This window comes from Anomaloglossus baeobatrachus, chromosome 11, assembly GCF_048569485.1.
Source record: "Anomaloglossus baeobatrachus isolate aAnoBae1 chromosome 11, aAnoBae1.hap1, whole genome shotgun sequence".
Classification (NCBI taxonomy): domain Eukaryota; kingdom Metazoa; phylum Chordata; class Amphibia; order Anura; family Aromobatidae; genus Anomaloglossus; species Anomaloglossus baeobatrachus.
Window position 1 is genome coordinate 110,948,697 of NC_134363.1, and position 27,023 is coordinate 110,975,719.

General features: G+C 45.4%; 1 protein-coding gene across 4 annotated transcripts in view; it reads right to left on the reverse strand.

The window, feature by feature from the left end:
* Positions 1–924: 924 nt before the first annotated feature.
* Positions 925–27,023, reverse strand: part of THY1 (Thy-1 cell surface antigen) — a 70,139-nt gene continuing 44,040 nt past the window's right edge. For all 4 annotated transcript variants that reach the window (XM_075328982.1, XM_075328983.1, XM_075328981.1 and 1 more), the window contains exon 4: positions 925–6,901. In XM_075328982.1, coding sequence (XP_075185097.1) covers positions 6,795–6,901 — 107 coding nt within the window. In that variant the 3' untranslated portion in view covers positions 925–6,794. The remainder of the gene's footprint in view (positions 6,902–27,023) is intronic.

Here is a 27,023-nt window from a genome sequence, read left to right on the forward strand (position 1 = left end):
TACCCCCCCCCCCCCCCTCACCCTTCCCCTACCCCTCCGGTTATTAGTGACCACTCACCTCGCCCTCCTCAGGCATCTCCGTACGGGTTCCCCGCTGAGCTGCTTCTTCCCTGGTATGAGCCCTGGCTGCGCCGCTGTTGTTCTTGTACGGCCCCTGCCACCGCCGCTGCGTCTCTCTGTCCAGGCAGCGGCTGGTGCAGCTTCTCCTGCCGGGCGGGAACTTTTCAAATGACACACACGTGCTGTACTGCCGACATCAGGGCGCGCGTGTGTCACAGAGAAAGCTGCTGTAGGGAACAGAGGACCGATCCTGAAGCTCTGCACAGTGTAGCAGAAGAACGCAGGAATCTGTCCTCTGTTCCCTGTCCGGCAGCGTTTTCTGTGACACACGCGCGCCCTGATGTCGACTCGTCAGTACAGCGCGTGTGTGTCATTTGAAAAGTTCCTGCCCGGCAGGAAAAGCAGCACCACGTCTCCAACTCTGATCTAATGGGCGTTGGAGATATGGACATTCCCATACATGTCCTCCTGACTTGTACTGACTAAAAAAGTAAATCATATATACTCACCTAATCCTGAGTCTGCCGGAACAGTCAATGTCAAAGCACGGGGAGAGTAATGTGGTGATATCATAACACCAAGTACTTTGGGACATTGGCATCCTATGTGTGCTCCCACCATTCTGTAGGCTTCTCTGTGTCTTACAGAATGGAGAGCAGTAGAGAAGCTGTGCATGCCAGTGTAGTTTTAAGTGGCGATTGCTCTATGGGGGCCCCTACATGTGCCTCTGCAGGGTATCCTCTTGGGAATGGTGGCTCTGGGCACCCCGTAGTCATTGCCCCCAATGACACTGGCCTTGGATATACTATTACAGATGGTCGCAAGACATTGCTGACATCACATCTCAATGACTCATCACACACATCTGGTAACATGTTTTATTTGTCACAAGTTGCACTAGAAAACAAATGACAATTTACTGGAAGCATGCAGAGGTTTCCAAGCATCATTTTAATCCAATACTGTTTTATTTCTCTCCTTTTAAAATTAAAGGGACTGTCCAGTGGAATGTATATCAAGTGCATATAACCATCTATAGTACAGGACCATATATATTGAGAGGTAGAGAAAGGCATGAACACTCCCCTTGTCTGTGACATGTAAATATAGATACTAAATTTACACAGCACAAAATTTCAAAGCCCAACATGGTATATTGCATATATATATATATATATATATATATATATATATATATATATATATATATTTATTTATAAAGATTAAAACAAACCAATATATATGTTAAACCTTAAATGCCACAAAGTACCTCCCTTTTGCGCTGACAGCTTTACACCTTGTCATGCACTCAAGCAGCTTCATCAGGTATCACCTGGAATTGCTTCCAACCGTCTTGAGTGAGCACCTAGAAGTACGGAGCACCTGTTGACTGCTTTGCCTTCACTCTGAGGTCCAACTCGTCTCAAGACATCTCAATTTTATTGAGGTCTGGTCTTTGTGGACGCCTCTGACGCAGCACACCATCCATCTACATCTTGGTCACATAACCTGAAGGTGTTCTAGTACATTGTTCTGTTGCAAGGCAAATGATGGTGTAAGTGCAAACTAGATGGTATGGCATGTCATTGCAGAAAGCTGTTGTAGCCTTGGTGGGTAAGTGTGCCTTGAATTTGAAATAAATATTGTTGGGAACAGTCATGTAGAAACCATCTACTTACCTTTTCTGCTTTTCAAAAGACTTGAGCAAAAATCTCAAATTTTGGCCCATCAGACCAAAGTACAGACTTTCAGTGATGTAATGTCCAATCCTTGTGTTGATTGGCCCAAACAACCGTAGTGGTATGTGTGCAGCAATTTGACCATAAAAGCCTGATTCTTGCAATCTCCTATGGACAATGGATCTCGGCATGTGTCTGTTACGTGATGTCATTTATGAGGTGCTGTCAATTTCTGTTTTCTGAGTTTGATAACACTGATGAACTTATCCTCTGCAGCAGAGGAAATTCTTGGTTATCCATTCCTTGAACAGTACTCATGAGAGCCAGTTTCATTATAGCAATTCAATTAATGGTTTCCATGACTGCACTTGAGGATACCTTCAAGCCTTCAAGATTCTATCAATTTTTTGGATTTACAGACTTTTATGTCTTAAAGTAATGATGGACTGTGTACCAACACTGGCCCTGCAAAACACCCCTGATGATCACAAATGGTAGGAGCATGGTGGCTCAGGAGTTTATGCCAGGATACTGGACTAAATCCCACCAAAGACAACATCTACAAGGAGTTTGTATGTTCTCCCTGTGTTTGTGTGGGTTTGCCTCAGGTTCTGCAGTTTCCCTTAACACTCCAGACACACTGACAGTGAATTTAGATTGTAAGCCCCAATGGACACAGGACAGTGATGATGATGTCTGTAAAGTATTATATAAGTGAGAAAAATAAAAATAAAAGAATTAACTCTTGAGGAGGCTCCCTGTTCATTGGCAGCCATTCCAGGTGTTTACCTGATGAAGCTGCTTGAAAGAAGGCCAAAGGGGAGTTACGCTGTCATCAGAATAAAAGGGGGTACCTTGAGGAATGTAAAGTTTAGCACATATTCCCTTTTGTTCTCCATGTATTTCTTTACTTCTTTTTTCCTTAGGTATTCCACCATGGTTTTGTTGCTTAAGATATAATGTAATATATAATACTGTGGTGTTCAGATACTTTCTATGGCCCTGCTCTTGACTATCCATGCAAAGTGACATTTTTTTATTACTTTTTCATTCTTTACTTTGCTCATTTTCTTTAAAATTTCTTAACAAGTGTTTACTTTGTGTCCTCTATAACTGAATATGTGAAGCCATACACTGCCATATGGTGCCTTGAATTACACCGTAATTCTCTCTTACGCTGCTTCATCGCATGGCATCCAATACAGCATGACATAACCGTGAATGTAACACACGGGTGTACACACAGGTGGGGTATTTCAGGTGTTATTGCATTTTTATGTACAAAATTCCAAGAAAATAATCCAAAACTCCTGAACATATTGGATAACTCAACTGGATGTCTGGGCAGAAGACCAGTGATGGTTCTTGGTTATTAAATATAAAAGCGTAATGAAATCAATTTTGAATGTAACATATCGGTCACACTTTAATGTCATATAAAAGTGGATCAAAGTCTAACGATATATATATATATATATATATATATATATATATATATACACACACATAGTAGCGATTATATTTACTCATAAAAAACGAATACAAAGGACACAGACAAAAGAAATGATAAAGTAACATACATAGTATTCTAATCTCCATACATTGTATACTACACAGTGTATATAGTATATAGTCAAAAATCTCATACCAACTGACATTCTTGTAGATGAACCGAAAGGGGAAATTCTGGGTTGTATAGATGTTAAATTGATCAGTAATGATTATGTCTTTCATAGATTGGCCTTAATATTGTAACTCAGTCAGGGATGGGAAGAAAACATATTTTGAAAGTCAATGAAATGTGCTGATGTAAAGCTTGTATACTTCTTATCGTTGATGCAAAGTTACAGGGGTTGTCCTTTTTGAACTATCCGTAATCTATTGGCCTAGTGACTTCTAGAATTACAAACTGAGTTTATCTAACTTCCCCAAGGTCCAGCAATGCCTCCCTGCATGTGCTCCAATCTTTGTTGATCGACTGCAGCTATGACAACACATTGACGGTGTTGCAGTCAATAACTGAGCTCATCAGCTAGTGCCATCTACACCAGCTAAGCCACTGAGCTCAGTTATTGGCTGCAGCACTCTCAATGTGACAATACCTCTGCAGCTGATCAATAAAGACCAGAGCAGCTGCAGAAAGGCATCACTGGACCTTGTGAGGACAAGTAAAGGTCAGTTTGGACTAAGGCTACTTTCACACTTGAGTTGGACGGCTTCCGTTGCTATCCGCAGCCTTGAGGAATTACGGTAACCGTTGCAGGAAACCGTTATATTCCTCATAGACTTGTATTAGCTACGGATAGCAACGGATGGTCTTGCGTTGCATCCGCTGCACGACGCAGCGTCGTTATTTTGACGCTGCGTCGGGCAGAAGGAACGCAGTATGTAACATTTTTTTTGAGCGGCGGAAATCTTTATTTTTCACTGCGTATACTCTATTTTTTTTTTTTTTTAAATCACAGAAACTTTATTTTGTTTCTCAGTGGCCGAACGTTCAGCTGAGCGCCCGGCCGCCGGCTATTGAGAGAGCTCAGCTGAGCGCCTGGCCGCCGGCTTGTGAGAGCTCTCAGCTGAGTGCCTGGCCACCAGCATGTGAGAGCTCTCAGCTCAGCGCCCAGCCGCCTGCATTTGAGAGCGCTCAGCTGAGTGCCCGGCCGCCGGGTGATCAGCTGATCGTTCACAATAGTCTGCTGCCGGTAAAACTATACAGAAGAAAAAAAAAAGCTTTCCGTTGTTTTGTACGATCTAGTGCATCCGTTGTGCCATTATATGCAACGCATCTGTTGCATCCGTCACACAACGCAATGCAACGGATGCCATTCAACCCAAGTGTGAAGCCGGCTTAAGAATATTTTAAACAGGGAAACCCCTGCAACTTTATTTTTTATTTACAATAACCATAGTTACTGAAGGCCCTTTTGCATGGGTAGATCAATGGCCCTTAAAACATTCTCACTGGTGACATTGATTACTTCTTTGCTTAAATAACTTCATCTCATCTCATGTAAACAGGGGATATGTGGCGGACAATATGTAATGGGATATATGTTTTAAAATCCTAAAGGGCTGGATGACCATCTGATGGATATGGGGGAAGGTGGCGTAAGTTGAAGCTCATGGGTCCCCATACAAAATCTCCAATGAGGCCCCTAACTATCATGGGTCAGTAAAAGTATTGGCTTTCTAATATGGGCCAAAGGGACCATTTGGGCCCCTTAGGTTCCAGGCCCTGGATACAACTGAAACCCCTGCACCTATTATAGTTACACCCCTGATAGGGGTTTTTTACGTAACAAAAAAGGCAAATGTCAATATAATAAGGATGAGATAGTTGGCGTTCAAAAGCTTTTTTGTTTTTAGGGAGAAGAGCCACCGCTAATGGTGCTTGACAGTTGGTTACTTTCTTCTTCCCACTCAAAAGCTTGCTATTATTACCATCTTTTCAGTTAGCCATTAACACTAGAAGTCCCAGAGAGTGGTCATATAACATTTCTACCTTTTGAAACCCAGAGACGGGTCGAATGACCTGAAGGATTTTAGCTAACATCCTATAATCGCCGTCTTTTGTTCTGTAATTAAGGCCATTACTGTCGCACCACAGGAGGTTGTTGTTTTCCATTGAGTTTAGCCATTCAGTTTCTAGTTAGTTCTATTCAGTTTGGACTAAGGGTCATTTGACCCTCTTTCGGGACTTCAGGGGGAGCTCGAAATTTCTGGGACTTCTAGTGTTAAAAGGTATCAACCACTGAGGACTTCAATTCTTTTAAACAATTTTTTTTCTTCCCACTAAGAATATTTGCCTGGTTGGCCAAACCAAGCAGGCTTGTGTATGGGTGGAGGTCAGGAGAGAAAGTTTTTGGCTGAACTAGTGTTTGGCTGACAGCGATTTAATAAGGGCCCATACACATTGGATAAAAGTTCAAACCTATAAATTTCATCGGAACCGGCCGACCATCTGATGTACATGGGACTTCCGATTCTCTCCTGTTAGATGATGTTGCGGAGAGGAGGATAGGGCAGATGGAATTTCAATGCCAGATCCTATTTTTCAGGTAGCAGGTTTCTTCCCTGTCGGTGTTGCCACACAGGAACACTCACCGAGCACTCATGTCTACGGGGGATCAGGAGTGACAGTTATCTACTGGACGACGCAGTGTATTTCCATCTTTACCTGATGGGCTAGTGAAGTTACCGTAGCTATCTGCTGGATGACACACCTTTATCTGATGGGTTAATGAATTTGTTAAAAATGGTAAGTTTTAGAATATAATAAAGAAGAAATTAGAGGAATGGAGAAGAAAATGAATAAAAAAAATGTATTTTTGAAAAATAATACTTTTATACTTTTAATGTATTCACACTGCATTATTAGAACTTTTTTTTCACATTGATAAAAATCATTGTATGAAAAAGTGTCAGCTTTGACCATAGCAACTGTAGAAAATGTTCAATGTTAGGGCTGAAGATCAAAACAGAATTGATTCCTTGGCATTGGCAGCACTAAAGGCCCTGTCACACACAGAGATAAATCTGTGGCAGATCTGTGGTTGCAGTGAAATTGTGGACAATCAGTGCCAGGTTTGTGACTGTGTACAAATGGAACAATATGTCCATGATTTCACTGCAACCACAGATCTGCCAAAGATTTATCTCTGTGTGTGACGGGGCCTTAACACCTTTCATTCAGTGATTTTTATTCCAGAGGCCTATGGAACCTCAGCCATGAAAGTTTCTCAGAGACCATAGAAACTTGTTAGAAAGTATCTTCTTCTTAATGTTGCTGGAAACTAATCTCTGGCTGCGATGGGTAAACCATAATTTTCGCTAATACAGTTTTGATAGATGAGATCCATTCTGTAACCTACAGATGTTCACGTGGGACTACTTTTGCAGATAGTAGTGAACGTTTACCTGATTACTTATTTAATTGCTCTGAAGACACATAGCACAAGGGCACAAAAACCTTCTGTTAATGATACTGGAGCTATTTTCATCTTCTCCAATACCATATTGAATTAGAAAGAAATTATTCTGCAAAATGTTGACCAATCTTTAGAAGAAGCCTCCAGCTTGAAGTAAGGACAGAAAGAGGAGCGAGATAAGAGGCCATGATGTATTCAGGGCGAGGATACTGACTGCACCACATCTCTCCAACCTCTCTGTATGGAAAAAAAGGAGCAAATGATTAAATCATCTGTTTACGTCTAGCTGAATATACAGTGGGTGCGGAAAGTATTCAGACCCCTTTATATTTTTCACTGTTTGTTTTATTGCAGCCATTTGGTAAATTTAAAAAAGTTATTTTTTTTCTCATTAATGTACACTCTGCACCCCATCTTGACAGAAAAAAATGTAGAAAGTTTTACAAATTTATTAAAAAAGAAAAACTGAAATATCACATGTCATAAGTATTCAGACACTCATATTTAAGCCACATGCTGTCCATTTCCTTGTGATCCTCCTTGAGATGGTTCTGCTCCTTCATTGGAGTCCAGCTGTGTTTAATTAAACTGATAGGACTTGATTTGGAAAGGCACACACCTGTCTATATAAGACCTCACAGCTCTGAGTGCATGTCACACCAAATGAGAATCATGAGGTCAAAGGAACTTCCCAAGGAGCTTAGAAACAAAATTGTGGCAAGGCACAGATCTGGCCAAGGTTATAAAAGGATTTCTGCAGTACTCAAGGTTCATAAGAGCACAGTGGCCTCCATAATCCGTAAATGGAAAACGTTTGGGACCACCAGAACTATTCCTAGACCTGGCCATCCAGCCAAACTGAGCAATCTTGGGAGAAGAGCCTTGGGGAGAGAAGTAAAGAAGACAACCCATGATCACTGTGGCTGAGCTCCAGAGATACAGTAGGGAGATGGGAGAAAGTTCCACAAAGTCAACTATCACTTCAGCCCCCCACCAGTTGGGTCTTTATGGCAGAGTGGCCCAACACAAGCCTCTCCTCAGTGCAAGACATATGAAAGTCCCCAGAGAGTTTGCAAAAAAAGACATGAAGGACTCCCATACTATGAGAAATAAGATTCTCTGGTCTGATGAGACAAAGATATAACTTTTTGCTGATAATTGTAAGCGGTATGTGAGGAGAAAACCAGGCACTGCTCATCACCTGCCCAATACAATCCCAACAGTGAAACATGGTGGTGGCAACATCATGCTATGGGGTGTTTTTCAGCTGCAGGGACAGGACAACTGGTTGAAATTAAAGGAAACATGAATGTGGCCAAGTACAGAAATATCCTGGAAGAAAACCTCTTCCAGAGTGCTCTTGACCTCAGACTTGGCCGAAGGTTGACCTTTCAACAAGACAATGACCCTAAGCACACAGCTAAAATAACAAAGGAGTGGCTTCAGAACAACTCTGTGATCATTCCTGACTGGCCCAGCCAGAGCCCTGACCTAAACCCAATTGAGCATCTCTGGAGAGACCTGAAAATGGCTGTCCACCTACATTCACCATCCAACCTGACAGAACTCGAGAGGATCTATAAGGAAGAATGGCAGAGGATCCCCAAATCCAGTGGTGAAAAACTTGTTGCATCATTTCTCTTGTGTCCCATGAATGGGAACAACCTGTTGTATATATTTCTTGCATTGCATATTTTTCCTCCTATCAGGAAATTCCTTTTTGTTACTAGGTAGATTTAGACTGTATAAAGTTTGTCCCTATATTCCTCCCTTAGGCTATGTGCGCACTAGGCGTTTTTTTCACGCTGCGTTTTTATGTGCGTTTTTGTCTAAAAAACGCACCCGCGGCTAAAAAAACGCGGCAAAAACGCATGCGTTTTTGCCGCGATTTGGTGCGTTTTTTGCTGCGTTTTTGCTCACTGCGTTTTTAATCAGTGCACAATGCCATTAAAGATTGTTGATGAAAAAAAAAAAAAAAAAAAGGTCTGATGTCATTTCCTTCTTCAAAATGTTCATTGTATGCAGGAGAGCAGACAGCAGCTGCAGAACTACAAGTCTCAGCATCCTCCATTCACTAGTGTATGCAGGAGAGCAGACAGCAGCTGTAGAACTACAAGTCTCAGCATCCTCCATTCACTAGTGTATGCAGGAGAGCAGACAGCAGCTGCAGAACTACAAGTCTCAGCATCCTCCATTCACTAGTGTATGCAGGAGAGCAGGCAGCAGCTGCAGAACTACAAGGCTCAGCAGCCTCCATCCAGGACTGTATGCAGTTTTTTGCCCAAAAAGAAAAAAAAATGACATGGGCTTCGCCATATTTTTGTATGCTAGCCGGGTACAGCAGGCAGATACGGGCTGCCCCCAACCCCCAGCTGCCTATTTGTACCCGGCTGGGAACCAAAAATATAGAGAAGCCCTTTTTTTTTTAATTATTTCATGAAATAATTAAAAAAAAAAAATGACGTGGGCTTCGCCTAATTTTTGAGTCCAGCCGGGTACAACTAGGCAGCTGGGGATTGGAATCCACAGTGAAGGGTGCCCAAGCTTTCTGGGCACCCCCACTGCGAATTGCAGTCCGCAGCCACCCCAGAAAATGGCGCTTTCATAGAAGCGCCATCTTCTGGCGCTGTATCCAACTCTTCTAGCTGCCCTGATGCCGGGTGGCTAGCTAGGTAATAATGGAGTTAGGGCTAGCTGTATATTATCAGCTAGCCCTAAGCCCGAAATTCATGGTGTCACGCCAATATTAGGCATGGCCACCATGAATTTCTAGTAATGATAAAAAAAAAACAACACACAGAAAAATATTTTTATTAGAAATAAAACACAACACAATTAGTGACTCCATCTTTATTGAAATAAACCCCCCTCCGCAGTAATCCTGGGTCAGGGTCCCGCGCCGTCCAATCAGGATCCAATATCATCTGATCGGTTTGCTGGAAGGCAAAGCGATCAGATGATGTGTCAGGATCAAGTGCCTGAATCCCATCACACATCAGCTGATTGTATAATCGGCTTTTATACAATCAGCTGATGCATCAGTAGAAAAAAAAAAAAAAATAATACTCACTTATGTGCTGTGGTGATTACCGGCAGCTCCTGCAGCGATCGATTGGACAGGAGTCTGATCCTATACGATCGCTGCCGGAGCTGCCGGTAATCAGCTGATGAAGTCCCCTGACGGCAGGATCAGCTGATAGCCGGCCGGGCGTGAAAAAGCCGGCGACACCGCGATCAGCTGATGCGTCAGGTGACTGCATCAGGTGATCAGCGCCAGGTCCTGCAAGCAAGGTCCTGCCCCGGGGAGACTGCACACAGCCAGAGCGGCGGGACCGGGAGGAGATGGGAGCGGGCATGGCACCGGGACCCTGCGGACAGGTGAGTATATGACATTTTTTTTTTTCTACTGTTCACTTTGGTTTTCGCCGCTGCCTCCACCTCCCGCCCAGACATGGCGCCGCACGGAGCTGACATGCACAGGACGGGAGGTGGACACGGCGGTGACGGTACCAGGAGGATTCATGCTTCTGTGTTTACCAACAGAAGGAATCCTCTTCCTGTACACGTCACTGTAGTACCCACCCCTTGCGTTTATAGCTGCGTTTTTAGTCATAGAAACGCGGCTATATGCGTTATTCATTGCGTTTTTAACATCTCATTGAATTCAATGAGTGAAAAACGCAGTGGAAAACGCAGAAATAATTGACATGCTGCGTTTTTGTGGTCACCACAAAAACGCAGCTAAAAAAAAACGCTGTGTGAGGACAGCACTTCTGAAAACCCATTGACATTGCTGGGGAAGCAATGTCACTGCGTTTTCAGCACAAAAACGCGGTAAAAACGCCGCTAAAAACGCGGCAAAAACGCCTAGTGCGCACATAGCCTTAGTTGGCTTCTGTATAGAAAGATCCTCCCTTCTCCTACAGTTTAGTCTAGAGAGGAACCATTGCTAAAGACACATGTCTATAACCCTGTACAGATTATTCCTTTTCACCTGCCTTTACTTTGTACTTAATACAAGATTCTAGAAGAAAAGTACAGCGTTTCTCCTGGTCTTCCTACAAGTCATCGTTGGGCTGAGTTAACACTATCTGTTGATGCTTTGAGGAGTGAGTACAATCATACAGTTATCTAAAGCTGGTGTCACACTAAGCGACAGCGACAACGACGTCGCTGTTACGTCACCATTTTCGGTGACGTAACAGCGACCTTGTAAGTCGCTGTTATGATCGCTGCTTAGCTGTCAAACACAGCAGAAGCAGCGATCATAACGTCGCTGTGCTACATGTGCAGAGAGCAGGGAGCCGCGCTTAGCGCTGGCTCCTTGCTCTCCTAGGTACAGTACACATGGGGTTAATTAACCCGATGTGTGCTGCAGCTACATGTCACAGTGCAGAGAGCAAGGAGCCGCGCGCACTGCTTAGCGCTGGCTCCTTGCTCTCCTAGGTACAGTACACATGGGGTTAATTAACCCGATGTGTGCTGCAGCTACATGTCACAGTGCAGAGAGCAGGGAGCCGCGCGCACTGCTTAGCGCTGGCTCCTTGCTCTCCTTGCTACAGTATACATCGGGTTAATTACCCGATGCATACTGCAGCCACATGTCACAGTGCAGGAGCCGGCGCTGGCAGCAAGAGCGGAGGCCGGTAACCAGCGTAAACATCGGATAACTAGGGAAAGGTCTTCCCTTGGTTACCCGATGTTTACGCTGGTTACAGCTTACCGCAGCTGCCAGTGCCGGCTCCTGATCGCTTCATTTCGTCGCTCTCTCGCTGTCACACACAGCGATGTGTGTGTCACAGCGGGAGAGTGACGACCAAAAAATGAAGCTGGACATTCAGCAACGACCGGCGACCTCACAGCAGGGGCCAGGTCGTTGCTGGATGTCACACACAGCGACAGCGACGGGACGTCGCTGCAACGTCACAGAAAATGGTGACGTAGCAGCGACGTCGTTGTCGTCGTCGTTATGTGTGACACCAGCTTAAGGGACTGATAATTAGAGTGGTTGGATTCACAGCTTCTAGGAAGAGACAGAAATAGTGAAAAGGACTAGCTGTGACCGGGATTAGTATACATATATCAGTAAAGAACCTGTTTCCAGGAGTGCTATACTGCATACAATCCAGAGAAAGGATTACCCCAAGGGGCTGATAACAAGCCACAGCATAAGGCCTTGTGCCCACAGGGCGTTTTTACAGCGTTTTTTCTAGCGTTTTTCATTGCTTTTTTTAATCAATAAAAGCAAGGAAAAAGCATCCCAGCAAAGTCTATGAGAATCAGGACTTGCTGTGCCCACGTTGCTTCTTTTTCAGTTGCATTTTTCTTGCTGAAAAAAGAAGCAACATGTCAATTGTTTTAGCGTTTTTTCCTGCTTTTTTCCCCAATTGACTTCAATGGAGTCAGGGAAAAAAGCAAGAAAAAACGCATGTGTAATGCCCACGTTGCTTTATATTTTATGCGTTTGGGCGTTTTTAGGGAGAAAAGAAAGCTATGGCTATGTAGATTCCTTCATAGAAGAAAGCCACATAGCCAGCGTCGGGAGCTGTTATCTTATTAGCATTGTTTAGCAATTAGCATTAGCATTGTTTAGCGCGACACCTCTGCAGGGAGCCCCGCTGACGTCACAAGGTAAAGAGTTCATCACAGCGGGGGATCTCCAGGAAATCCCACAGTAATCCCCCTGTATGAATTGTATTCACCTTGTGACATCCCGGAACTTATACAGCGAGGTGTCGCGGTAAACAATGCATGGACCGCCACTGATGTCACAATGTAAAGAGTTCATCCCAGCGGGGATCTCCAAGAATGTGGGCGGCATTGCTCGGTAATCCCCCTGCATGAATTGTATTCACATTGTGACATCCCGAACTTCTCTGCAGTGACGTGTGGCATTAAACAATGCAGGGACCCCCGCTGACGTCACAAGGTGAATAGTTAATCCCAGCGGGGGATCACCAGGAAAGCCCCCGGTAATTCTCCAGCATGAATTGTATTCACCTCCTGACATCCCCGGACTTCCCTGCAAAGAGATGTCGCAGTAAAACACCGCAAGAATACTGAATGCCTGGTGCACAGCCTATGCCACATAAATGCAGGCAACCCCCGCTGACGTCAAGGTGAACCCCGAAAAACCCCGGTGATCCTCCTGCATGAACTGTGTTCACCTTTTGCCATGCACCAGACATTCAGTATTCTTGCAGTGTTTTACCGACACCACTCTACAGGGAGGTCAGGGAATGTCACAAGTTGAATACAGTTCATGTAGGAGATCCGCCGCTGGAATTAACTCTTCACCTTACTCACCTCTCTGCAGTCTCCTGGGTCACGTCCGATGGGCTCCAGGACCTGCCGGTAAGCAGCTGATTGTTTACGTCCAGCGGTGAAAAGCCTGCCGGCTTTTTAACTACCAGATGATGAATCAGCTGATCTTCCCTGGACGTAAACGATGGGATGATGCTATTAGGTGATAGCATCAGCTGCTTACCAGCGGGTCCTGGAGCCCATGAGACTTTTAGACAATCAGCTGATGTGTAATCTGTTTCAGGTCCTTGAACCTGTGTCAGGTTCAAAGACCTGAATACAATATCATCTGATCAGAAGGCAAACCGATCAGATGATGTGTCATCATCTGATCAGTTTGCCTTTCAATCAGATGATATTGGATCCGGATTGGACATCGCGGGACCCTCGACCCAGGACTACGGCGGAGGGGGGTTCTTTAGTTCAATAAAGATGGAGTCACTAATTGTGTTGTGTTTTATTTCTAATAAAAATATTTTTCTCTGTGTTGTGTTTTTTTTTTCTTTACTTGAAATTCATGGCGGCTATGTCTAATATTGGCGTGACACCATGAATTTCAGGCTTAGGGCCAGCTGATAATACAAAGCTGTCCCTAACCCCATTATTACCCAGTGAGCCACCCGATACCAGGGCTGCTGGAAGAGTTGGATACAGCACCAGAAGATGGCGCTTCCTATGAATGCGCCATTTTCTGGGGCAGCTGCGGACTGCAATTCGCAGTGGGGGGGCCCAGAAAGCTTGGGCCACCCTGTACTGCGGATTCCAGTCCCCAGCTGCCTAGTTGTACCTGGCTGGACACATAAATTGGGCGAAGCCCATGTCGTTTTTTTTTTTTTAAATTATTTTATGAAATTCATGAAATAATTGAAAAAAGGGCTTCCCTATATTTTTCGTTCCCAGCTGGGTACAAATAGGCAGCTGGGGGTTGGAGGCCACCCGTACCTGCCTGCTGTACCTGGCTGGCATACAAAAATATGGCGAAGCCCATGTCGATTTTTTTTTAATTCATTAAAAAAAAAAAAACACATAACCCAAAAGGGTTAGGGGTAAAAAAAAAATGCTTAGGCTCTCTCTGCATTTTCTATTGCTAGGGTAACTTAAACAGCTACTGGCTGCTAACCCCTCCTGCTTGGTGTTACCTTCACTGGCAATGAAAAATCCAGGGAAGCCCTTTTTCCTTGGACAAAAAAATGACGTGGGCTTCGCCCAATTTTTGTGTCCAGCCAGGTACAACCAGACAGCTAGGGACTGGAATCTGCAGCGCAGAGTGGCCCAAGCTTTCTGGGCCCCCTGCTGCGTATTGCAGTCTGCAGCTGCCCCAGAAAATGGTGCTTTCATAGAAGTGCCATCTTTTGGCGCTGTGTCCAACTCTCCCAGCGGACCTGGTGTCGGGTCGCACGCTGGGTAATAAGGGGTTAATACCAGCTTTGTTTTACCAGCTGGTATTAAGTCCGAGATTCTTATTGTCAGGCCAAGTTTGACCCGGCCATTTAGAATCTCCAATGAAGGGTTACACCACACAGAAAAAAATACTTTATTAGAAATAAATACACAGACACAGGGACTCCATCTTTATTACTCCCTCTCACCCCTCCTCGATCCTGGTCTTCTGTCACCGATCTAGCTCTGCTACATCAGGAAGCACGGGGGAGCAAGAACGCTTCTGCTCCTCGTGCTGTCTAATCACTCAATGAGTGAGCAGAGACTGCGGGTTGGTAAGCGGTGACATCACCGCTGCCACCGTTGCCATAGTAACCTAATGAGCGAGTTACTATAGCAACAGTGATCTCTGAGTACCTGATTCCCGGCGCCGCTATTCACCTGCATGAGCTGGTGAATACCGGCGCTGGTAAACGATCTAATGGATCATCATTTTCCTGTCACTTTTATTCCAAAATGGAGATTGAAGAAAATGGGTTGAAGAAGGAAATGATATCAGAACACCTTTATTTTCATATCCAACTTTAATGAGCTGAAACAAGCATTCAATAGTAACAAAAAAAGCATGAAAAGAAGCATGAAAAAAAGCAGGAAAAAAAGCATGAAAGCATGAAAAAAAGCAGGAAAAAAAGCATGAAAAGAAGCATGAAAAGAAGCATTAAAAAAAGCAAGAAAAAAAGCATGAAAAGAAGCAAGAAAAAAAGCATGAAAGCATGAAAAGAAGCATGAAAAAAAGCATGAAAGCATGAAAAGAAGCACAGAAAAAAGCTGCTTTTTTTGTGCTGAAAAAAAAGCACTGTGGGCACAGGGCCTAAAACTTTATAGCAGCTTCAGACAAAGTGCAATGTAAAGTATTAGGCTATGTGCGCACTAGGCGTTTTTTTCACGCTGCGTTTTTATGTGCGTTTTTGTCTAAAAAACGCACCCGCGGCTAAAAAAACGCGGCAAAAACGCATGCGTTTTTGCCGCGATTTGGTGCGTTTTTTGCTGCGTTTTTACTCACTGCGTTTTTAATCAGTGCACAATGCCATTAAAGATTGTTGATGAAAAAAAAAAAAAAAAAAAGGTCTGATGTCATTTCCTTCTTCAAAATGTTCATTGTATGCAGGAGAGCAGACAGCTGCAGAACTAGTGTATGCAGGAGAGCAGACAGCAGCTGCAGAACTACAAGTCTCAGCATCCTCCATTCACTAGTGTATGCAGGAGAGCAGACAGCAGCTGCAGAACAACAAATCTCAGCATCCTCCATTCACTAGTGTATGCAGGAGAGCAGACAGCAGCTGCAGAACTACAAGTCTCAGCATCCTCCATTCACTAGTGTATGCAGGAGAGCAGACAGCAGCTGCAGAACTACAAGTCTCAGCATCCTCCATTCACTAGTGTATGCAGGAGAGCAGACAGCAGCTGCAGAACTACAAGTCTCAGCATCCTCCATTCACTAGTGTATGCAGGAGAGCAGACAGAAGCTGCAGAACTACAAGGCTCAGCATCCTCCTTCCAGGACTGTATGCAGTTTTTTGCCCAAAAAGAAAAAAAAAATGACATGGGCTTCGCCATATTTTTGTATGCTAGCCGGGTACAGCAGGCAGGTACGGGCTGCCCCCAACCCCCAGCTGCCTATTTGTACCCGGCTGGGAGCCAAAAATATAGAGAAGCCCTTTTTTTTAATTATTTCATGAAATAATTAAAAAAAAAAAAATGACGTGGGCTTCGCCTAATTTTTGAGTCCAGCCGGGTACAACTAGGCAGCTGGGGATTGGAATCCACAGTGCAGGGTGCCCATGCTTTCTGGGCACCCCCACTGCGAATTGCAGTCCGCAGCCACCCCAGAAAATGGCGCTTTCATAGAAGCGCCATCTTCTGGCGCTGTATCCAACTCTTCCAGCTGCCCTGAAGCCGGGTGGCTCACTGGGTAATAATGGGGTTAGGGCTAGCTGTATATTATCAGCTGGCCCTAAGCCCGAAATTCATGGTGACACGCCAATATTAGACATGGCCACAATGAATTTCTAGTAAAGCTAAAAAAAAACACAACACACAGAAAAATATTTTTATTAGAAATAAAACACAACACAATTAGTGACTCCATCTTTATTGAAATAAAGAACCCCCCTCCGCAGTAATCCTGGGTCAAGGGTCCCGCGCCGTCCAATCCGCATCCAATATCATCTGATCGGTTTGCTGGAAGGCAAAGCGATCAGATGATGTGTCAGGTTCAAGTGCCTGAATCACATCACACATCAGCTGATTGTATAAAAGCCGGTTATACAATCAGCTGATGCATCAGTAGAAAAAAAAAAAAATAATAATACTCACTTATGTGCTGTGGTGATTACCGGCAGCTCCTGGAGCGATCGATTGGACAGGAGTCTGATCCTATACGATCGCTGCCGGAGCTGCCGGTAATCAGCTGATGAAGTCCCCTGACGGCAGGATCAGCTGATAGCCGGCCGGGCGCGAAGAAGCCGGCGACACCGCGATCAGCTGATGCGTCAGGTGACTGCATCAGGTGATCCACCGCCAGGTCCTGCAAGCAAGGTCCTGCCCCGGGGAGACTGCACACAGCCAGAGCGGCGGGACCGGGAGGAGATGGGAGCGGGCATGGCACCGGGACCCTGCGGACAGGTGAGTATATGACATTTTTTTTTTTTTTTCTACTGTTCACTTTGGTTTTCGCCGCTGCCTCCACCTCCCGCCCAGACATGGCGCCGCACGGAGCTGACATGCACAGGACGGGAGGTGGACGCGGCGGTGACGGTACCGGGAGGATTCATGCTTCTGTGTTTACCAACAGAAGGAATCCTCTTCCTATACACGTCACTGTAGTACCCACCCCTTGCGTTTATAGCTGCGTTTTTAGTCATAGAAACGCGGCTATATGCGTTATTCATTGCGTTTTTAACATCTCATTGAATTCAATGAGTGAAAAACGCAGTGGAAAACGCAGAAATAATTGACATGCTGCGTTTTTGTGGTCACCACAAAAACGCAGCTAAAAAAAAAACGCTGTGTGAGGACAGCACTTCTGAAAACCCATTGACATTGCTGGGGAAGCAATGTCACTGCGTTTTCAGCACAAAAACGCGGTAAAAAACGCCGCTAAAAACGCGGCAAAAACGCCTAGTGCGCACATAGCCTTAACCTGTTATCAGAACTGTGTGCAGCTATAACCAAGAATCACCATAAGCTAATTGTAAGCTGCAGCCAGAGACTCTGCAAATACATTCTGCAAGCTCAGATTGCAACATTGTATTGGCTTCCCTGACAACCAGTGCACAGCAGTATTCACCCTTCCTGATGGAGGTAAAGAGAACCCTTTCACTACCTGCTCTAAAGCAGCAAGAGAAAGACATGGACTCACAATCCAATTACAGTGAAAGATCTAAGCGGTTGACCAAACCAACATGGAAGGTTAAAGAGAACCTAGAAACAGCCAGAAGTGAACTGCTTAGCTTACCCGCACAACATTATTGTGGCAAAGAGTGCAAAAACAAGTGACTGTTTTTTCTGCGCCCGGTGCTCATGAGCTACCATCAGAGGGAGCCCTTGAACAACTGTACTCAGCATACCGGTCCTACAAAGAGATTTGTAAAAAATATTCCTCTACCCTGCTGAGATCAAATACGTCCAAGTCTCAAAAAGAACTACAGGACTTCCAACAGCTTAATGCTGAACGAGACCAAACTGTGCGCGACATTGTGAGCGAGACTGAAGCAAAAATTGCGCAAATATCAGGAGCGGCATCTTACAAATCCAGGTCCGTTAAGAGCTCAAGGCACTCACTCAAATCAGGCTCATCGCTCAACGAGCAGCTCATAAAGGCGCGCTCTGAAGCAGAAACAACAAAAGTACAAGCCATCTTCGCCCAGAGAGAAGCAGAGATGAAAGCAGAATCTGCACGCAAAGAAGCAGAGATTAAAGCAGAATCTGCATGCAAGGAAGCAGAAATTGAAGCCCTTCAGAAGGAATGTGAACATGTGGCGGCCATGGCAAGGCTAAAGGTCTTTGAGCATGCTCTGGGTGGGAGCCAAGAGGGCAGCGCCAGTTTGTGTGATCTCGACACAGAAGTCTCACTTAAGCGTTCAAGAGATTACGTGCTGAGCCAAGCTGACGAACTGCCAACTACCATCAACATTCCCGTCAGCGCTAACACTTCTCCAGAGCTTCAAGACACTGATCCACCTACAGCTTCCAGCCTTCCAGGTCAGTGCAATGCACCTCAGACTTTCAAGCCTGAACCTGCTTCATATTCCAATGCACAGCCACACCCTGCGCATCAGCAACCTCCGTATGCCCATGTCTACAAGCAACCTAACATGCTGGCAAGGCACTACACTCCCAACAACTGTGTAGTTCCAGCCCCGCATACAACAGAGACTGTACACACCAAACCAGCGGTCACTGGTCTAAACGCCTACGCCACTCCGTACTTTCCCATGTTCCCGAACCAAGAAGCTACGAACCACGCAACCAGCACCACGCAGTCAGCAAATGTGCCCCAAATGTCAGAAAGATCAGACATGTCCGACTTTGTGAGGTACATGATCCGCCGAGAACTCACCAACACCGGTCTCACAAAGTATGATGACCAGCCCGAAAACTACAGAGGGTGGAAGTGTGCCTTCAAAACCGCAACGCGTGACCTCGACATTATAGCTGCTGAAGAGCTGGACTTGCTAATCAGGTGGCTAGGGCCACAGTCTGCTGAAAGAATCAAGAGACTCAGATCCGTCTACATCAGCGACCCAACAACTGGTCTCGCAACCGCATGGGACAGACTAGAGAAAGGCTTCAGCAGTCCTGAAGCAATTGAAGATGCATTGCTGAAACAACTATACGACCTTCCCAAAATATCTGGCAAGCATGCTTCAAAGTACCAGGAACTCAGCGACCTGCTGTCCGAGCTCCAGCTGGCCAAAACAGACACACACCTACCTGGCCTCAGCTACCTGCACACCGCTCGTGGGGTGAAACCCATAGTCACCAAGTTACCTTACAACGTGCAGGAAAGGTGGACCACGGTAGGAACAAACTATAAAAAAGAGCACCAAGTCTCCTTCCCTCCATTCTCCTACTTCTGCGAGTTCATCAACGGCATCGTGGAACGTAAGGCAGACCCCAGCTTCACCTGTGGAGAACCCACCGGCTCCACTTCACCAGCTCCCAGATATGAGAGCACTCATCAAAATGACAGAAAACGTAGGGGCCCAGTATCAGTCAAAAAGACCGATTTTCTACCACCTACACCAACGTCAGCACCAGACAAGGGCAATGAAGGCGGGAAGCCAGAAAATTCGAACCGCCAGTGTCCTATTCACAAACTGCCACATCCTCTGAAGAAGTGCATTGGCTTCAGGAAGAAACCCCTCCCAGAACGAAAGGAACTCTTGAAAAGGTTTGGGGTATGTTTCAGGTGTTGTGCCTATACAGAACACCTTGCCAAGGACTGTAAGGTTACAATTAAGTGCATGGAGTGTGACAGCACAGATCACATACAAGCGCTCCACCCATCTCAGCCTGATCCTGCACCTACACCTTCTCCTACCACAAGGCATGGCGGAGAGAGTACAGGCCAAGCTGCAAACCACCTCACAGTTTCCTCTTCGTGCACCGAAGTCTGCGGAAAAGATCTCTGGGACAAGTCTTTTGCAAAAATATGCCTAGTAAGGGTATATCCCAAAGGTCACCCAGAAAGGGCCGTGAAGGTGTACAGCATCCTGGACGACCAGAGCAACAGGTCTCTCTCCAGGACTGAACTCTTCGACTTGTTCGGCTTAAAAGGAAATGCCTACCCTTACACACTAGGTACTTGCAGCGGCATCTCAGAAGCTTGCGGAAGAAGAGCCCGTGGTCTCACCTCTTGAAAATACCGTAGAGATACCTCTACCGACACTCGGCGAGTGCAACCAGATACCGGCTAACCGGGAAGAGATTCCGACACCTGAGGCAGCTCTTCACCACCCTCACCTGAGAACTATCGCCAGCAAGATCTCAGCTCTCGATCATAGTGCAAACATCCTTATTCTGCTTGGAAGGGACATCCTCCGGCTACACAAAGTACGTAAACAAATCAATGGGCCACACGACGCGCCATTCGCTCAGCGCTACGACTTAGGCTGGGTGATCATAGGAAACGGGTCAACAGTGTTTGAGTCTACAAATGAAGACAACAAGTTGGCACCGATGAGAGAAGACAAAGAATTCATAAAGATTATGGATAAAGAGTTCTCTCAAAACGACTCTAACAGTTGGGTAGCCCCATTATCCTTTCGGTCTCCAAGGCCAAGGTTGCCAAACAACTCCCAGCAAGCAACCGCAAGGTTCTCCTCTCTAAAACGCACCTTGAAAAGACAACCAGAGATAGAGAAACACTTTGTCGAGATTACGCAAAATATCCTCGACAGAGATCATGCCGAACAGTGGCACCACATTCCCACCGAACAAAACCCAGCTGACCGAGGAATGAGACTCACTGCAGCATTCAAACTCGGCAACAACATGTGGCTGACACCTCCAAGTATCTTATATGAGGAGACCTGCGATAACTACGCCGGCAACATGTACGAGTTGATCTGTCTCCTCCATATATCTCTGAACTAATCTCTCGCTACACTCCAAAACGTAACCTCCGGTCCTCCCAAGATCTCCTTCTCTCCTCCTCTCTTATTCGCTCCTCATGCAACCGACTCCAAGACTTCTCCCGAGCATCCCCAGTCTCCTAGAACTCACTGCCTCAACACGTCAGACTATCTACTACACTTGAAAACTTCAAACGGACCCTGAAAACTCATCTGTTCAGAAATGCCTATAATCTACAATGACCTCACTGCCCCACCATCGTGTGGAGCTGCCGCCCCACCACCGTGCGGAGCTGCCGCCCCACCACCGTGCGGAGCTGCCGCCCCACCACCGTGCGGAGCTGCCGCCCCACCACCGTGCGGAGCTGCCGCCCCACCACCGTGCGGAGCTGCCGCCCCACCACCGTGCAGAGCTGCCGCCCAACCTACACCCCACCTGTCTCCTCCCCAAAATCCTTTAGGATGTAAGCCCGCAAGGGCAGGGCCCTCTTCCCTCTGTGATAGTCTGTCTATTGTAACGTGTATATGTATTCTGTATGTAACCCCCTCATGTACAGCACCATGGAATCAATGGTGCTCTATAAATAAACAATAATAATAATAATAATAATAATAATAATAACCAGAATCCGACAAGGAAATTAGACCAATCGTCTCCGCTCGCTACACTTCAGTAACATCAAAACAGAAGTTGAGACCTCATCGCTTCGAGCGGTTCTCAAGTTGGTCATCTGAGGTACGAGCCGTAGCTTGTCTTATTCACATTGCTCACTGTTTCTACAAGTCTTCAATGTGCCACGGCTGGCACATGTGCGTGAATCATCCTGGTGTCATCGACAAAAAATATGCCAAACAATTCCAGTCTAACTGTGGAACTAATTTCACAGGGGCTTGTAAGGAGCTGCAGCTAAACAACTTCTTGGCTGAAAATGGCTGTACCTTGGTGTTCAATCCCCCACACTCCTCACACATGGGTGGATCCTGGGAACGCATAATCGGAATCGCACGAAGAATTCTTGATTCCATGCTATTAAATCACAACCTTCATCTCACCCACAAAGTGCTGGTGACCTTCCTCGCAGAGGTTTCCACTATAATAAACGCCAGACCTCTCCTCTCCTATGATTCTCACTACAGCCACACTCCTCACACAGAAAATTGGAGCTGCTTCAGTCCCTCCTGGGGACTTCAATCAAAAGGACATTTTCAGATGTCAATGGAAGCAAGTACAACATCTGTCCAACGTGTTCTGGCATCGGTGGAAGACTGAGTATTTGTATCTGCTTCAAAGCCGTCACAAATGGCAGAAGTCATCTCCTAACCTGCAAGTAGGAGACGTTGTCTTGCTGAAAGACAGAAAGGCTCATCGCAACGAGTGGCCAATGGGACTCATCACCAAGGCTGTACTCAGCGATGATGGAAAGACCCGGAAGGTAGAAGGGAAGGTGACAAAGGGCAGTTCAACCCGAATCTTCTTTCATCCAGTCACCGAACTCGTGCTACTTTTACCGATGGAGGACGTTACATGAACTAACTTTGTCATTGGATACTGCCACAGCAGGGAGCGTACCTTTCCTTACCCCTGCTGTACTGAGACACAACTGTCCGTGTCCAATTGAACCTTGAACTTTTCCTTTGGATTAAAACTTTACCGTTGGATTATTGGGTTGGAGGAAGAGTTGGCTTCCCCAATCTGAAGATGGGTTTGTTGAACTTGGATTCATTTTTTCCATTTTTCTACTGTTTCATTTTACGCAAGGACTATGTGTCATCAACCAAGCATGGACTTGAATCCAGTGCATTACCGTTGCATTTTTTGTGTTTGTCTCTTTTCTCGTTACAGGTTTCGTGACATCGAGGGACAGGATCGACTCCTTACGTCGTAGAAGGACTTGTGAAATCAGATGATTTCAGACGGGGAGTGTTGTGTCCCATGAATGGGAACAACCTGTTGTATATATTTCTTGCATTGCATATTTTTCCTCCTTTCAGGAAATTCCTTTTTGTTACTAGGTAGATTTAGACTGTATAAAGTTTGTCCCTATATTCCTCCCTTAATTGGCTTCTGTATGGAAAGCTCCTCCCTTCTCTTTCAGTTTAGTTTAGAGAGGAACCATTGCTGAAGACACATGTCTATAACCCTGTACAGATTATTCCTTTTCACCTGCCTTTACTTTGTACTCAATACAAGATTCTAGAAGAAAACTACAGCGTTTCTCCTGGTCTTCCTACAAGTCATCGTTGGGCTGAGTTAACACTATCTGTTGATGCTTTGAGGAGTGAGTACAATCATACAGTTATCTAAGGGACTGATAATTAGAGCGGTTGGATTCACAGCTTCTAGGAAGATACAGAATAATTCCCAAGAAGACTCATGGCTGTACTAGCTCAAAATGGTGCTTCTACTCAATAATGAGCAAAGGGTCTGAATACCTATGGCCATGTGATATTTCAGTTTTTCTTGTTTAATAAATTTGCATAAAGCTCTACATTTCTGTTTTTTTTTCTATCAAGATGGGGGATGGGGTGCAGAGTGTACATTAATGAGAAAAGAAATTAACTTTTTTGAATTTACCAAATGGCTGCAATGAAACAAAGAGTGAAAAGAAAAATTTAAAGGGGTCTAAATACATTCCATACCCACTGTATACACAGAATCACTGTGTAAGGTCACACTACATAATACTTTGTGACAAGCTTTTATTAATGGCCTGTTTGAAACTAAAATGTCCTTTCTAAATCTCTATCCTGATGTACTAACCACTTTTGTAATTATACAATACCATACTCTTTTCCCTATCTAGGTAAACCCTAAATGTGTTGTTTTTTTACTGTACTTCCTGTGACATTTCATTTGAGAGGAGTCTTAAACATGACGTTACAGGAGGCTGGTGCTGCACGCACTTGCCCGCAGCGTCTATCACTCCACCTGCAACAAGACATCATCAGAGAGCAGTGCTGCAGTTACTTACTAAAGTTTCCTGCATCGCTGCCATGTGAAGACATCTCTTAAACCAAGCATGACATGAAATGAATTAAAAAAAACACATTCAGTGATTAGCAGGATAGGGAGAAGTGCAGGGTGTGAATAATAAAGCTAATTACAAAAGTCAATAAGATGTAAAGATGGATATACAAAACTGACTTTTTTGGTGCTGCACTAAAGGGCACTTTACACGCTACGATATCGCTATCGATATCGCTAGCAAGCGTACCTGCCCCCATCGGTTGTGCGACACGGGTAAATCGCTGCCCATGGCGCACAACATCGCTAACACCCATCACACAGACTTACCTTCCCTGCGACGTCACTGTGGCCGGAGAACCGCCTCCTTTCTAAGGGGGCGGGTCGTGCGGTGTCACAGCGACGTCACACGGCAGCCGTCCAATTTAAGCGGAGGGGCGGAGATGAACGGGTGGAATATCCCGCCCACCTCCTTCCCTCCTCATTGGTGGTGGACACAGGTAAGGAAATGTTCATCGTTCCTGCGGTGTCACACATAGCGATATGTGATGCCGCAGGAATGACGAACAACCAGCGGCATGCACCACCAACGATATTATGAAAAGGAGTGACGTGTCAACGATCAACGATTTTTGATGTCTTTGCGATCGTTGATCATCGCTCCTAGCTGTCACACGCTGCGATGTCGCTAACGACGCCGGATGTGCATCACAAACACCGTGACCCCGACGATATATCGTTAGCGATCTTACAGCGTGTAAAGCACCCTTAAGCCTTTAAGAATTCCAGAGTGCAGCATAACATAAAAGAAAGCTCTATAAAGATCTAAGGGGCCTCATACTGTACACTATAGATGGCTTTTGAACAAATGATGGTTTGAACAATGGTTCAGCCAGGAGCTATCTTGCTGATTCTCTCATACACAGGAATGCTCATTCTGTTGAGTGCTCCTGTATTTTCAATGAGAAAGTCAATATCAGACCTTTCTGGCTCATCTCATTGAGAACAAATGGATTGGCAGTCCAAAACTGGACATGCCAGATGTCTATTTCCCCTGACATCATCTGTCTGGGGAGAAACAAGACACCCCTATACACAATAAACTGTTGGCCATCCCTGCTGGTATCAGTGGAATCACCCAACATTAGTCTAATGACTTAAAGGAATTTTGTCAGTAGGATCATCCCTCCTAAGCCATCTATATGAGCACGTAGGTCACACAAAGCTAAATAAAATGATACTTTAATATCTGTGATCCGATGTCTTAGTCCAGAGAAATCCACATTTTTCTTAATGTAAAAATAAGCTGTTAAGATATTTGGGCTGGACATATTGTAGATCTCCCTGAGAATCTCTCTCCAAAGATTATTTTAAATTAAAGGGGCATTACCAGTGGGAGACATGTAATGAAGACAGTTCTACATTGTTTCTCTGAAAATTAGACAGGGGGTTATAATCTTTTCTGCTTTGAAAAATGCACTAATTCTTATTTTTGGGGGGTGTCTTATATTTTTCTGCTGTATTAAGGCCCCGTCACACTAAGCAACATCGCTAGCAACATCGCTGGTAACGAACAACTTTTGTGACGTAGCAGCGATGTTGCTGTGTGTGACATCCAGCAACAACCTGGCCCCTGCTGTGAGGTCGTTGGTTGTTGCTGAATGTCCTGGGCCATTTTTTAGTTGTTGCTGTCCTGCTGTGAAGCACAGATCGCTGTGTGTGACAGCGAGACAGCAACAACTAATGTGCAGTGAGCAGGGAGCCGGCTTCTGCTGAGGCTGGTAACTAATGTAAACATCGGGTAACCAAGAAGCCCTGTCCTTGGTTACCCGATATTTACCTTTGATACCAGACTCCTCCGCTCTCACTGCCTGTGCTGCCGGCTCCTGCTCTGTGCACATGTAGCTGCAGCACACATCGGGCTAATTAACCCGATGTGTGCTGTAACTAGGAGAGCAAGGAGCCAGCGCTAAGCAGTGTGCGCTGCTCCCTGCTCTGTGCACATGTAGCTGCAGCACACATCGGGCTAATTAACCCGATGTGTGCTGTAACTAGGAGAGCAAGGAGCCAGCGCTAAGCAGTGTGCGCTGCTCCCTGCTCTGTGCACATTTAGCTGCAGCACACATCGGGTTAATTAACCTGATGTGTGCTGTAACTAGGAGACTGGGGGCTGGTCACTGGTTGCTGGTGAGCTCACCAGCAACTCGTGTAGCCACGCTCCAGCGATCCCTGCCAGGTCAGGTTGCTGGTGGGATCGCTGGAGCGTCGCAGTGTGACAGCTCACCAGCAACCTCCTAGCAACTTACCAGCGATCCCTATCGTTGTTGGGATCGCTGGTAAGTTGCTTAGTGTGACTGGACCTTTAGTGCCCAAGGATTGCACTACAATCCTCGGTATCTCTCATGAGCTGAGTGACAGCTGCAGAGACATACACGCTATCACTCTCAGAACAGGAGTGATGGCTAATTAAGTGAATGCATATTCACCCTCTTCATCACTCGATGCCTGCTGTACTGTATCACTGTACCAGGATCATAATGAAATATATATATAAGGTTTGCCTTATTATAACACATTTACAGTAGCAGATGTCCTCATGTAAGCACTGACTGCTCTGCCTGACTACAGCTGACACTTCTTTAGATTACTATCACAAAGATAGCCAATGCGGGGGGGGAGAGGCAGCACAAGTGAGCTGACAGCAGGAGAGGAGAGCTACAACTGCAGATGTACTTGTAAGGCCGGCGTCACACGTGCGATTGCAAAATCAGTCCGATTCTCATGCCTGAGTAGGATGAGCGCTGTCCGAGTGTTGATCCGTGTGCAATTGCAATGCGAGTCTGTGATTTTCTCATGATTGTAGTCCGTGAGCAATCCGTATTTAATCCGTATGTGATCCGTTTTTCCTCATCAGCTATTAGTCATTACAGTCATGTACAGGAGCATTTACAGTGTTTTCTGCTACATGATAGAATTGTGTTTCAAAAAACGGATGTCACTAGGATGGTCCGCGTGCCGTCCGTGTGACATCCGTTTTTTTTCTCGCACCCATAGACTTGCATTGGAGAGACTC